The sequence below is a fragment of the Dermacentor andersoni genome, chromosome 2, assembly GCF_023375885.2.
Source record: "Dermacentor andersoni chromosome 2, qqDerAnde1_hic_scaffold, whole genome shotgun sequence".
NCBI classification, from domain to species: domain Eukaryota; kingdom Metazoa; phylum Arthropoda; class Arachnida; order Ixodida; family Ixodidae; genus Dermacentor; species Dermacentor andersoni.
Genome location: NC_092815.1, coordinates 237,625,395 through 237,640,188, shown reverse-complemented (window position 1 = coordinate 237,640,188; position 14,794 = coordinate 237,625,395). Strand labels below are relative to the sequence as shown.

Genomic DNA, 14,794 nt, shown 5'->3' with positions numbered 1-14,794 from the left:
ACGCAGGCGAGAGCTTGCGCTGACAGAGAGCGAGGGTGACGTGCCAATGCGGCGATAGCCTCTCCCCTCACGCCACAGCCGCCATGTTACTGCGGCAGCAGATGTACCCTTCCGCCTGCTCTGCTCCGTCGATGCGCGCTTGTGGGGTGGCGTCGCAGCGAATGAGAATTCAGGTGCGTTTTCGCTGCTACAGATGCTCGCTTTTAACGCGATACTGGTAAGGACCCCGTGTCGCAGAAAATTCGGCGTCCCGCGTGCAGCTTCGGAATTCGCTTTGGCAACAAGCACGAACCACGCGTACCCAACCACGCAGCGCCTCCATGTGGCGCAAGGGAGTTACTGAAGTAGTTGTATTTCTCAAGTTAAAATACATAGAAAAATGATAAAGTACGAATTACACACGACATACAGACATCATAGCGTGGGACTGTAATTTGAACATGCGAGGAAACAGAATTCTTCTACGCAGAAATTCAAACACAGGCCCCTGTTAAGGCGATACCGTTTTCCAGCTGCCGTTTGAGATCTGCCTTATTAGGAGTGGCACGGCCCCCGCGGTTGCTTGAACACCATCAAAAAAAGAAAAAAGAACCAGAAAGCTCGCCTTCGTGCATAGCGTGCTCCGCCAGCGTTTCCCGCTAAACATTATGGTTACACGAGCTGCAGTTGCCGGGAAGCCGGGAAACGACGTGCCCAGGCATGTCGTTTCCGAATCAATCTTCTGCATTTATTAGTAGGTGGTGTCCAAAAGACAGCGTCTCTGACGTGTTTCCGGCTCCGCTATCGGTCCGGGCGAAAGTAGTAGTCCAAAGCATGGCCTTCGAGATTCGATTCCGTTAACCAGAAAGAACGCTCACTGAGTCGCGGATTTCGACACGAAGAGTTGCATGCCGTCCCTCCTTTGTGTTTTATTGCCACAGATCATTTTTTCACTACCGCTTACTCAGTCATTCGCACTCCACCGCCGCAGTTGTATGTGCACCGTGGTGAACGCAAGCCTCCGTTTAAGCACCAGATGGCGGTACTAGTTGCAGCTACTTTCGCGCTGTAGCAGTGGTTGCTCCTCTTAATTTACGCTTCATTTATGCGCTTTTCGTTTTACTTTGTTCCAGGCATCAGCCATTTCACTCTTTCATCGAAGCAGCGTTTCCTGCAACACCAATCGATCGCCTCTTACGACGCCTTTCAAGCCAGTGATGTGACGATATGGTTTGTCGAAAGCTCGAATGAAACAAATTTAAAGGGCCGTCAGGCATGTTCGATTGAGTCGGCGTCCTTGCACAATCCGAACGTGCGCGTCCTTTTGCTGACAACCGGCCACTTGTCGCCAAACTGCGAGTTCTATAAAGCGTTGTCATCACTAAGAAATTTCGCTAGCTTAAAACTTAATTTGACCGATACGTTCAGTGACACCCCCCTAGATTCATGGCACAGGTCTCGCAACTGGACCAAAGGGCTGTACGGAATAGAAGACCTAAGTGACGGCATCAGGTTAGCGGTCTTGTGGAAGCATGGTGGCATCTACCTGGACCTCGACATTATCGTGCTTAAGGAGTTGTCGGAATTAAGCAACAGCGTGATGTTCGAAGTCACCGGCCAACTCACGAACAGCGTGCTATGCTTTGACAAAGCCCATCCTTTCATCGGTGAAGCGCTGAAGAGATGTTCTGAGGAGTACGACACTGTTCGGTGGGGCAGCTGCGGTCCGTCTCTGTTGGGACGCATCTACCACTCCTGGCGCAACGCAAGGAAGGTGGTCAGATTTAGGGAACGTGACACCTTTTTTGCAGTTGGATACGACACGTGGATGTCATTCTTCGAGCCGAGCAAGACTGGTTGGGTGTTCGAGACTGTATCAAATAGTTATGGCGTTCACCTGTGGAACAAGTTGAGTCATGGTGTCAGAGTCGTCGTTGGATCTGGATCGGCGCTTGATGTTTTGGCCAGGTTCAACTGTCCTACTGTATACAAAGTAATAAAATCAAAGCAATTTTTTTGATGTTGAACCTAGATTTACTTCGGGATGCACTTTGTTCTGTTTGTTTGGTTATTCAAAAAAACACGGCACAAAAATATACAAATGTCTTCGATTTTAGTGAAAAGGTAGTGAAATTCTTGATAAAGTGACATTGTGTGGGCTGAAACGTAGTCGTCAAAAAACGCCGGAAATAAGTAGTTTAGTGCACTAAATTAAGGGCGAGTGAAAGGGGTAGTTTATGCAGTACCACGAGAAATAATCATATATGAAACAGAGAATAAAGCCAAAACACACATTATCATATGAAAAGAAGAAAGTACACAAACCAATATTACTACCAGATAGATCTATTTATCATGCAGGTTGACACCAAGAACAAGTTCATTCAATTAAAGAAAGAGCTACGTTTGCGTTTCTGGTGTTTTTCTTGATCTAAATATCAGCGGAGCGTCTGAAAAATACTCAATTAGGTCATATTCACACGTTGTGTAGTATTTCATTTTTCTAAACCACAAGTTGCTGCCAACCTTGACTGTAGACTATTTAGCCATACATTCGCCTACGAGGCTGCTCCTAGGGAAGTTCTAAATCAACTCCGGCACAAATAAATTTTACTCTTTGCGTTACCGTATGATATTGCGTGTGGTGTCTGTGTAATAGGTTGAAGAGCTCATTTCTGTAAAATAAAGTAGACCGGGATTCAGGTCACGTGTCTTGGTTTAACGCGTCGAAATAATAAAAAATTGCGCAAGTCTGCACATTTTAGCAGCGATGTATAATTTACAGGGAACAGCTATTATGCATTAGACTGCACTAATAACACATTAGTAATATATGAGTACCATCATATTCTTTAATATTTCAAGCCCCGACTACTATGACCATGTTTATCGGCCCTACGCTTCCTTGCTTATTAAATGTAAGTAGGGAGATATCAACTACCATTTGCCTATGTGTTTACTCCGACAGATAAAAACGCATACAAATTGGTTACAGCGGTTACAAACACTCATTAATCAGCCATATTCCGTAGCGCTGTGTTTCGAGTTATCGAATAAGTAGAGTTCGCTCTGCGATGTGCGTAGCTGCTGGTAAGCTCAGATGGCTGTGTGACCACCCCTGTAAGCATTTCAAACACAGAACCAGGACGAATTCTTCATCAAGTGCGAAGCTTCCCTTCTGCCCTTCTGAAAAAAAAAAAAAAAAAAAAAAAAACTTGTGGGCTTCCTTTGTAGCTTCGTGTTACATACCAATAGAGGACAATTTTCTGTCCTTTCAAAGAGAACCAACATACAAAAAGAACTTTATTACGACATCACGCCAGCAGTTCATGTGTTGTGACACAGCTACCGCAGAAGAACGCACGTGAAAGATTGTGGCAGAACCCATCTCACAGTGGCTGTGGAAGGTAATGCGTTAGCGTTGAATTAATATAGCGACGCAAGGCGTTGCCGCCGTCAAAACGAGGTATGTATGAGGCGTGCGCTGCAGCAGGACTCTTCCTTAATGAGGAGTCCGGTGCTTTCGGAGCCGTCTAGCACTGCCGCCACGAAGTCTACGCGTGGTCTCCGAAATGCATAACGCGACGGTGCCAGCGAACGCTGAAAAAGGCACCATGCGTCAACCGGGCTCCTCTCGCCCGTTTCTTCCTGGACCTGCGGTGCCACGTGGTGGCATCACCGGGTAGTCCGCGCGTTGTCTCGGAGACGAGAAGCGGGGCGGGCCAGTGGCTGCGAACGCTGAGAATCGTTGCCCCACTTGCCGCACACACACTGGCACACGCTCAGTCACTCAAATTGTCGAGAAGTTCAGTGGAGAGCGGCACATGCCCAGTGCATTCATGGCGCAGCTCGCTAACGCATTGGTGCTAAAGCCGTTGCTCGAAAAGCGAAACGTAACGAGTGCATTTGTGGTGCAGCCTGCTAATGCGTCTGGTTGCTGTCCTAGACAAACCAATGTGACGTGGGTTCGATTCCGTCCAGCATCAGATAAACTTAAGGGATGTCTTTCCATCCAGGCAGAGCGGCAGATTCCCACCAACACATGCCCTGTAACTGAAGTTAGCATCAAAGCGGTGCATGGGAGACGAGCACAAGGTGAGTGGAACATACACAACACTTTTAGACAGCGACAAAGAAGCTTCTTCGAACAGTGGCACCTATGCAGTTTCGCATCTGCAGTGACAGATGTCGGCGTGACAGAGGTTTGTTGAAGAGGGGCACCTATGTACACTTAGCCGCATGCTCAGTGACCCAAGTTTGTCTGATGGTCGGTTTCGAAACCCGTTACCTCAAAAGAGCAGCCCGATGCGGCACCCACTTCACCACTGACTGCCCAGGAATCCAGTTAGGCAGAAAAATGGCTAAATACAAACATACATATATCGATACAAACATACATAGATAGATACATATATACTAACATATATAGCTCGCAGAAAGTGCGTGAAGTACCCTGAGAATGCTTTGTCGACGTCAATGCGGTTATCAATGAAGCAACTCCGCGACAGACCGCACTGCTACCGCCGTCCTCTCTGGCGCTGGTCATCTATAAGCGCCGTGGCAAAGTTCGTGCATGTCGCGGGTCTGAAAATAATGAAACCCATTCGGCTTTGCCCAGCATCGGATCAATTTTAAATAATTCTTTAGTCATGGAAGAGCGGCACGCATCTATTGGACCATACCAAGTGACCCAAGTTGGCGTGAAAGTTTAACTGGAGAGCGGCAGATACCCAGTGTGACTTACCCAGTGAGGCAAGCTGGTGTCAAAGATGTTCATTGAACAGTGTCATATCACCAGTAGCAGATACCCACACAATAAAGAAAATCACATCCGTCAGGTTGGGTTGGATATCTCAACACCCTTCCTGCACCCTTACTTTCCTTAAATATTTTTTAAAGAATGGGTGTGCTCGTTAGAAGGACACCGTTAGCGTATCCATAATTATGTCCATGGTGTTAAAAGCATGTTATTGCGTAACGGCCACGTTACAACATTTAAGGGTACTCTTGCCCTTCAACATTTCAAGCAAGTATAAAGCCAAGAGGGCTTCATTCCCCGTGGTTTTGACCAAACTAGTATTCCAGCTAGTCATATTGTTATGTAAAAAAGAACACGATGTCTTATTATGTATGTAGAGTATTTACACCATGGCGTAGGAATATTATGAGTGGTATGTGAACGGCGGCGCCTCGCCGTGCTGAGGGTGCATCGACAACTAGCGCGTGTTTTGGCCATCCGCCGAGGGGCGGCGCTCTATATGTTCGAGGCCTTGAGATTTTGTGGCGAATGGACGTGCTTTATGGGTTCCGTGGCGGCGACAAAATCATAAGTTTCTGTGCATGCTTTGAGCTTGCTTCTGCTTTTTATTTACTGATTCTTTTTGCGTTTATATAGTAAATGGGTGGTTTTCACTTTTTTTCTTTTTTTTTTTGCTCTCGTATTTCATGTGCGTGGGTGTGTTTCGTGTACATTAGGTTCTGCAGGATGGTGAGAGCGTCCTTTCATGCCACGTGCTTCAACACGTGCAGCAGGGTGGGACGTTGAGTGTTTGTAGCCTTTAAATGGTAGCTAGAGGTGGCAAGACCAGCAGCTATTAGTAGTTTCTCTGTGTTTGTTTTGGCAAGAAAGTGAGAGCGTGACCGGGTGGTTGAGCGCCTGCGAGAGCATGTCATAACTTGGGTCTCCGCGGCATTGATTGCTTTTGAAATAGTCGTGAGAGTTGCTTTTCGACATTTTGAGGATTTGGATCTTCTGCGTATCGTGCTCTGCATTATTATTATATTATAGTATTTGCATTAGAAAGAGTCGTGCAATACATAGCAAGAAAGCCGGGAAAGTAGGCACTGCGCGGGTGGTCTCTCAAGGCACATGAGGGGACCGATGAGAATGGAGAGGGAACCGAGTCAATCGGCACACACTGTGATGTCGATGCTAGGCTGAAGAAAATCGAGGCTTTCAAGGAACTTCTTGTCAAAGAGTTTGAGAAGCTAAAAACTGAGCTGAATAGGGAGCGTAATGCACATAAGCTAGTGGAAAAAAGACTTTAAGCAGCCCAGGAGAAGCTCAACAGGGCAACCATTGTGAACGAGAATGGCCGTGACAATGGAACGCAGTCCCTTGACGTGCCAGGAGAGGGAGTGTCAACAAAGCACGTGGAATGCGTGCAACGTGGGGAGGAGGTAGCTGGAAAGAGCGGTACCTACCTTGAGGCCGCCACACACAAAAACCAGGAGCAAAGGGGACAATGCTCCTCGTCAAGTCCGAATCACGCGGAAAAGGAAAAGGGGAAGCAGGAATAGGTAGGAGAGAGAGAATTGGTAATTATCGCCGGTGACTCAAACCTGGCTAGGTGCACACAAGCAATTGTGGAGACGGTGAAAGGCGATAAAATAGTAGCGGTGGGGACATCTCCGCGGCGCACGCTGGGTTCTGCCATGGAGCAAAACTCGCGTCATGGAGCTGTCAAAAGCAAAACTCGCGGAAACTGCCCACGTGCGCAACCTCGCCATAGTAGCAGGTGGGCTAAATGACGTCTTAAACAGAAAAGGGACAGTAGTAGCCTGGCTCTTGGCGAAGCGGGTGGAAGACTTGAGCGAGCTGTCCCCCAGGTGCAGATCGTGGTGTGCACGCTGCCGAAGGTGCCTGTACGTGACAGTCACATACAAAGAGCTGTAGAGGCTGATAATGAGGCGATATGGAAAATGAGCCGAGAGAAAGGCTTCGAGGTTAGGTTGTCGAAGTAAACAGGGAAGTGAGAAGGTGTGGTGGTTTTTTTCAACGAGACGGGATTCACTTCAATTACAGGCTTGCACGAGAAGTGTGCTGGCGGCTTGCTGGTCGCGCTGTTGCTTTTTTAGGAGGCCCACGGTGCTCAGGAGGCCAGAGTATGTAGTAATGAAGAAAGTCCCCTAAGAGAACTTCACTATAGCATCGCCGTCAATAACAGAAAAACGAGGAAAGCAAGAAAGCGAGCTCGCGAAGCAATAGGCTACATAAGCATGCAGGGCGGCAGAAGTAGGGAAAAGCGGGCTGAGATTGAGGAGCAGTAAAATAGAGAACAAATAGGGGTGTATGCGGTTACAGAAACGCACTTTAGAGACTCGGAAGATCAGCCAGTGATTTATAATTATGTTTGGTAAGGGAGCAACAGAAGTAAGTTGGAAAGAAAGGGAGGGGGAGTCGCAATGCTCATCCATCAGAGAGCCAAATGGAAAAGAGTAAATTCAAAATGTCAACAGCATCTTTGGTTACCGGGTACAATGAGTGGGAAAAACACTAGGCTGGGCTTTGCGAATTTGTGGACAGGATATAATTGCACAGAGAAGAATAAAGAGCTAGTGGAACGTATAAGCGCTGATATGAAGGGTTTTGGGAATGGTGCTGAAATTATCTTTTTAGGTGACATGAATGCCCACATACGGGATTTATATGGCTATGCCGACAAGAATGGAAAGTCAATGCTAGACCTTTGGTAGCAACATAACCTCCTTATTGTGAATACAGGGCCTACGTGTGAAGGGCCGACCACGTGGGAAGTGGGAAACCGGTAATCAACTATTGATTACTGTCTGATCACAAGAAATTCATGATAAGTTGAGAGGAATCGTCATTGATGAGGAAGGCTATTGCAGCATAGGGAGTGACCATAAAGGCATCATTTTGAATATGGTATAGGTAGTTGGGAAAGAAAGCATGGAGTGCAAAATGGCCAGTCCAAATTTGAACGCTGAAGATATAACAAATATAGTCACTAGAGTCGAGGAAGAACACGACAAACGGCCAAATAAAGAGTGGGAATGTAGTGAGCTTCTAAGTGCAATAACGACAGAAATGCGGAAAGAGAAACAACATATTCGTTAGAAAGGAAAAAAGAAACCGAAAAGCTGGTTGAACAGGGAGATACGAGAAGCGATCGCCGAACGACAGAAAGCATCTCGAGAGCACACGCAGGCAAAAAAGGCGCAGTTGCCGCAGGATGAAGTAGTCAGTAAATGGGAAATATAACGGGAGAAAAACTCTCTTTCAACTGCTGGTGCAAGCAAAATTAAAAGGTGAAAGTGAACGTTGGTTCTCAGAAATACGTGAGAAAGAGAAGGCCGCACCTAGAATATTTTCGAACCACATAAAATTATTAGGCAGGAAGTCAACGACAATACAACAACATATCCTAGACGAAGATGGAAACAGACTGGAAGGAGAAGCGGTAGTAAATTACATCAAAAAAATGCCAGCCGAATCTTTCCAAGGCAATGCAGAGGTTGTATTTCAAGAAAAAAAGAACATGAAAGAGACCCAGGTGGAAAAGGAGCTGGTGCTGACAAATTTCATCTGGAAGAAAGCCGAAGGGAAAATTCCTAAGAGCACAACCACAGGGCTAGACGAGGTTGCCGTTAGGCTGATTAATGAACTAGGACCAAAAAGCAAGGAAGCTCTGGAGAAAGCAGTGGAAGAAACTTTAAAAGATAGGCGAGTACGAGACAGCTGGCGACAAAGTAGAATGAATTTAATCTATAATGGTAAGGGGGAGAAAGATAGAATTCGCTCGTATAGACTGTTGACCATTTGATTGGTAATATACAGGCTAACAGTGCAGGCAATTAAATATAAAGCTTCAAGCATGGGCAGAGAATAATGGCATTTCGGGAGAACTTCAGAATGGTTTCAGAATAGGTAGGCGTTTAGATGATAACTTATTTGTTCTTACTCAGTGTGTTGAAATATCAGAAGTAGAAAGCAGACCGTTATATGTGGCCTTTGTAGACATTGCACTAGCCTATTACAACGTAGACCGCAACATTTCGTGGGATATTCTGGAAGGGGAAGACTTAGGTGACCATTGTCTACAGCTTTTGTGAGAGATTTACCTTGAAAATTCCGTTTGCGTTGAATGGGAAGAGATGAGGAGCGAGGAGCAAATTCATATCAACAAGGGACTGAGGCAGGACTGCCCTTTATCCCCACTGCTGTTTATGATGTACATGGGGAGAATGGAGAGGGCGCTAGAAGGAAGTAACATCCCGCACGCTGCAAACACTCAAGGAGTCAAGAACCCAAATAGCACGCACGATCACGCGGGTGTCACAAAAGAGATATGGGATGAAAGGAGACACGCTTCAGTTGGTTGGGAACCTGGTGGTCAGCAGGGTCGCATACTCACTCGCGTACTTCAACTGCACCAAACAGGAAATACAAGAAGCGGACACCATTTTACGCAGAGCGTACAAAACAGCCCTTCACCTGCCGGACAATACGTCGACAGAGAAACTAATGGCACTTGGTTTAGGCAACATGTTCGAAGAACTAAAAGAAGCCCAAAGTATCGCACAGCTCATGAGACTCCAGCAGACCAAAACGGGAAGGGAACTGCTAATAAGGCTAGGCTTCGCGGAATCAATCACAGAAACCCAAAGAACGGAGGGGATTCCTGATGAATATCGGAAAACATACACTGTTAGCCCCCTACCCAAAAACATGGACCCAAACCTCCACAAGGCGCGAAGGGGCGCAAGGGCGAAACACGTCGAAGAGTACCTGGCCACAAAAAACACTACAGTATACACAGATGCTGCAGTATACGCCAAGCAAAGAGGAACAAACATAGCAAAGGCAGCTGCGATAGTAATAAGCTCGGACTACAAATAGATCAGCAGCGCGTCAATGAAGGACTGCTCGGTAACGGAAGCTGAGGAAATAGCCGTAGCTCTAGCAGCAGTGAAGGGCTGACGATCCGAAAGGTCCTTAACAATACTCACCGACTCGCAAGCTACGCGTCGGAATTACACGAACGGCAGAATAGGACGCAGAGCGCTTCACATCATCCGCTCCTGCAGGGCTATCAACAAAGTCAGGCATACAATTTTCTGTGTACCGGGACACGCTGGAATAGAAGGGAACCTAAGGGCGTACGAGGCAGCTCGAGAGCATACAAACCGAACGGCCACAAACACCAACCCTGAGGAACCCATACCAGTCGACCCAAGCTACTCTGCCATTCTGAATTACTATAAGGGCGTCCGAATGAAATACCCTCCACCACACAACAGCCTAAATCAGCATGAAGCAACCTCTTGGAGGAGGCTGCAAACAGGAACATACCCAAATCTAAACACACGAAGCAAGATGTTTCCCACACAGTATAGAGACATTTGCCCCTGGTGCGGCGCCAAGCCCACCTTACATCACATTACATGGGGATGCGTTCACAATCAACAAATCCTTCAAATAAAAGACCCAAGTGCGGAGCGGTGGGAAACGGTGCTCTCCAGCAGCGACCCGAAATTCCAGCACGGACTAGTAAGGCACGCTCACCGAGTAGCCACCCTCAGTGGTCCCCTGAAATAGGGGCGTCGACCCTGCGCAGATGGGGAAGAAGACCGTGAAGACGGCCGACCACATCTGCGACCGCTAATTTCTAACGAATTAGAGCAAATAAAATTTTTTATCCTCCTCCTCGGGTTTAATCTTTCATACAAAGAGGTGGGTACCGTAGTAAAGTAGCAGCTTGTAGGTTTATTTTATGCGGACGACATTGTGTTGCTAGCTAACAAGCAAGGTGATTTGCAACGACTGGCGAATATCTGTGGACAGGGAGACAACAATTTAGGTGTGAAATTTAGTGTTAGAAAATCAGGTGGTATGGTACTCAATGAAAACAATGAACAGACAGTGGCGATACATGGCCAGGAATACCTCGTGTAAGAGAATATCAATACCAGGGTATATGGATAAGCGAAGGCAATAGATATTTGGAAACACAGGAAAAAAGAATAACAGGGAAAGGGAAGATAAAGGCAGCCATAATGAAGCACAGAGAGCTATGTGGATAGCATAGGTACGAGGTACTCCGGGGTATATGGAAATGTGTAATGGTTCCAGGACTTACTTTTGGAAATGCGGTTGTTTGCTTGAAATCAGGGGTACAATCGGGACTCGATGGGAATCAAAGGTCAGTCGGACGCCTCGCATTGGCCGCTCACAGGAAGACTACAAGTGAAGCGGTGCAGGGTGATATGAGCTGGACTAGTTTTGAAGTGAGGGAAGTTCACAGTAAAATTGATTATGAAAAATGACTGAGGAATATGGAAGAATGTTGGGCTGGGAGAGTGTTGAGGTTTCTGCACAGGAACAACATTGATTCATGGTGGAGGAAAAGAACTAGAAAGCTTACCAACAACTATGCGGCCTGTAGGGTGGGCAACACAGCAACAAAGAACGTCAAGCAGAAAGTCAGAGAGACTGAAATAATCTCATGGGTCGCGGCAATGGAAAAGAAACCTGCCATGAGTAACTACCTAAAACAAAAAAAAACGAAATCCGAAAAGAAACAATTGACGATAACGCAAAAGGAAGCTCATTACTTTTCCAAGGGAGATCAGGATGCCTTAGAATACGCACCTATAAAGCGAGATATAAGAAGGAAGAAGAACCATGTGCTTGCTGCGGTAGAGCATGTTTTATTAGAATGGGAAGACGTCTGCCCAGCGGGCGATTTAGGCACCACTGGCTTCGTCGAAGCCCTTGGGTTACGCGAGAGCAGGAAAAAAGTAAGCATGTCCGCAATAGAGATTAGTACGAGGCAATTGGAAGATTGATGGAAGTAGGGCAATGACAAAAAAAAAAAAAAACGGAGACGTACGAAATCAAATTTCACTATAGGGGATCTGGAAATTTGGCTGTGGGAGTTCATCGTGATTTGTTTTATTTTTTTTTTATTTTTTTAGCCTAGGTAGGACGTTGGGCAGTATAATACAAACAAAAATAAAAGAGTTCGAAGCTATTCCTGTGCGCTGAGCTTCACCACAAAGGTTGATGCGCCGGTGTTATCAATGTCGTTGATAAAGAGTGGCCGCTCGTCGGCTGGAAAGGAATCATCATCCTAATAGCTTTATTCTTGAATAGGCAAACCCAGCGATGATTTATTCCTGACTTTTCAGTGGCTTCTCAAAAGGCAGTCACCTTCTTTTATTGCTACGGAGTTAATGGGCTAGAATAATTGTCGGAAGCTCTCCGCAGCACATTTTCTTCCCTCTGAACACATTCTTAGCATCCGAACGTCCCTCAGCGTCTACGAAACATGTCGTCTTGACTGGTGTTTGATTTTGACCTATCGGTTTCTTTAAGGTGCTCCAATTATTACCCTAGCAATTTTGCTATCCGCACTCATGGGCTACCGCAGCATCCGTAAATCGAGAAAAGATGTGCCTGGGTTTAGGGATAGGCAAATTAACAAGTTGGTTTTGCACCTGGGGCAAAAGGCACGACGCAATAATTGCACGAACTGTTTCTTTGTCGCCGCCCATCAGCACGCTGTGGCTGAAGCTGCTCACAATACTGCACCATGTTTACTGCCCACAGGGCTAGTTACGCCTATGGGTATGACATATACAGTACTTGTGGTTAGTTCTCAAAGTACTGTCCCGTCACGGTTGTCCACGTGCGTGAAGGAAGACCGGCGTTTAAGGATATTGTGCAGTTGTACACACGGGATATGTATTTTTGCATATTGTCTATCATGTGGCCGTTCCGCCTTTATAATATTGCCGCCATGTAGGCAAGCAGATATTAGACGCCCAAAAGATTGCCCACTTACTCCATGGCCTCGCGCACAACTCCTCACCTGTTGCACACGTCGCACAACCCCTCAAAAGTTGTGCGACTGTCAAGGACATCATTCAGGAGCGTTCGCAGGTCGAGGAAGTCGCCACATGAGATAATTGGTTCACATCCTCATTGTACGAGAATCTTTGCCAGCTGTCGAAGAAGGACACCGTAGAGTGCATTGTATTAATGGGATGGAGTCCACGTCCCATATTTCAGACCCGATTCACCCGGTAACGAGTGGCGTACGACGGGCATTTTGCTTATATGCGTAGGCGCTCGACGGTTGACGGGCTCTGGCGTCTGCAACAGGGCCTACTGGACCTCTCTTCAACACTTGCCGACATTCTCGCCTTATATCGCACCATCAGGTTTCAGCTGAACTCCTTCCACAGCCAAATCATTTGTCCCGAAATATGGCCACCCTGTCACTGCTATGGTTATTAATCTTTGAGTTATGTTTATATTTAAATTAGCGCTGTCCGCAGATTTTCAGTGGTTTCACCTTTCCCAAGATACCCGCATTCTAATGTGCAAGCCTCCCCTGGCAAGTACACCAGTAAAATCTCTCACGCGAAATATGTAATGCCTTCTATCTCCACAAAAATGCGTAATTTGCGGAGTTAACATACTTAATTGTTATAATAGGGTAATGGTAAATGATTGGTAGCTTTATAAGCGATTAGGAACAATTGAAACGAAAATTATATCATCAGAGGGAATACCAATATGATTAGATTTATGGCATACCCATAGGGATACATAGGGTTCCATAGAGAATGCATCGGGAAGCCTATAGTAGGGAGGCCAGCTTGGAATTTGGGGGTGTGCCAACTAAAATTTGGAGGTGGGCTACCTTAGATTGGGGCGTCGCCAAACTTCAATTCGGGGGTGGGCCAACTTGAACTTTGGGAGTGGCGAAGAAGGAACTTTATTAAAATGAATGATCCGGCGGTTTTGTTGTGGTGATTTCAGGTGGTGTCTCGAAGTCCTTGGACTCGGGCGGCATCTTTGGGTTGCCAGACGGTCCAGAGCTGGTCTTGCAACTCCGAACTTTTGAGAGCCGCCTCCCAGCGGCGGCGACGCCGATGAAGAAGGTCCCCGGCGGGCCCCACAGCTGAGGCGGCTTGTTAACATGGAAGCTCGAGGCTTCCCGTACACTGGTAACGGCCGCGATTATGGACGCATCGCCGAACGGAGGTGGTTTCAGTACCGCTGTTTCTAGCATTCCTAGAGCATGTATCGCAGCGTTGCTCTCTGTCCGCACGCTTGATACGCATCGGTTGGGTATAAACCTGGGTAGCAGTGATGTAAGACGGCGGGGCAAGGGTAAGTGTGTGTCTGGAGCAAGCTTAAGGTTACGGCCTCGTTCCTGTTTAATTTATCGTGCAGTGGCAGGAATGTGCGTCTCTCGAGTCTGTAGTGTTGGGTGAGGTCTCAGAACGTGGTCAGGCGATCGCCCCATGCCTATTGTGATTCTTGTTGCTGCATTTCCATCGTAGTATCCCGATCCGGCAGATCCGATGCCCCGCTCTCGGGGATGTAGGCGGCGGACTTGAAATTTTTGGTTTGGCCAACACAAAATGCGGGGGTGGGCCAATTGAAATTTGGGGGTATGTTACGCATACCATAGAGTAACAAAATAAACAACAAGAGGGGACACTCGAGCCGCTTAGCGGACGCACTATGGAGATTCACCGATTCAGGCAGGTGGCTGTGCGTGTTTCCTGATGAGGTGACTACGGTCATGGCTAGCAGCTTGACAGGCGACACGACCGAGTTCGTGTGAAGCCCATTTAGACCCCGCCAATGTCGGCGGGCTGCGACCTCATTACTCTAAAATGCACCCGAGGATCGCTGTTGGGCTCATGTTCCAGCGTCTGACACTATGGTGTCGTCGTCGTTTCATGGTAACGCATAGATTAAAGTAGTAAACGAAAAAGTGGACACTCAAGCCGTTTCGCGGGTGAGCTATGGAGATTCGCCGATTCCGCTTGATGGCAAGCACATCAAGAAAAATATCGCTGCCACGGTGGTGCTCTAGCAGCTTGACAGGTGGCACGACCGCGAACACTTGCGAAGCCCAGACAGGCCCCGTCGCCCTGCTTACGGCGTCGTTATTCTGCAAAATGTGTCCGATGATCATTGTCGGGCTCTTCTGCCAGCGTCTCATACTACTGCTTCCTCGCCCTCTTATGGTAAGGCTACAAGAAGTTC

The 14,794-nt window shown here is 47.1% G+C and overlaps 1 protein-coding gene across 1 annotated transcript; it reads left to right on the top strand.

The window, feature by feature from the left end:
• The first annotated feature begins 1,059 nt into the window (after positions 1-1,059).
• On the top strand, positions 1,060-2,012 carry LOC129387106 (lactosylceramide 4-alpha-galactosyltransferase-like). The gene has a single exon (XM_055075818.1). The coding sequence runs from the start codon at positions 1,085-1,087 to the stop codon at positions 1,997-1,999; it is 915 nt and encodes a 304-aa protein (XP_054931793.1). The 5' UTR covers positions 1,060-1,084; the 3' UTR covers positions 2,000-2,012.
• The last annotated feature ends 12,782 nt before the right edge of the window (positions 2,013-14,794 follow it).

Coding starts and splice junctions, on each gene's coding strand:
- LOC129387106 (XM_055075818.1), top strand. CDS start 1,085: ATGCGCTTTTCGTTTTACTTTGTTCCAGGCATCAGCCATTTCACTCTT.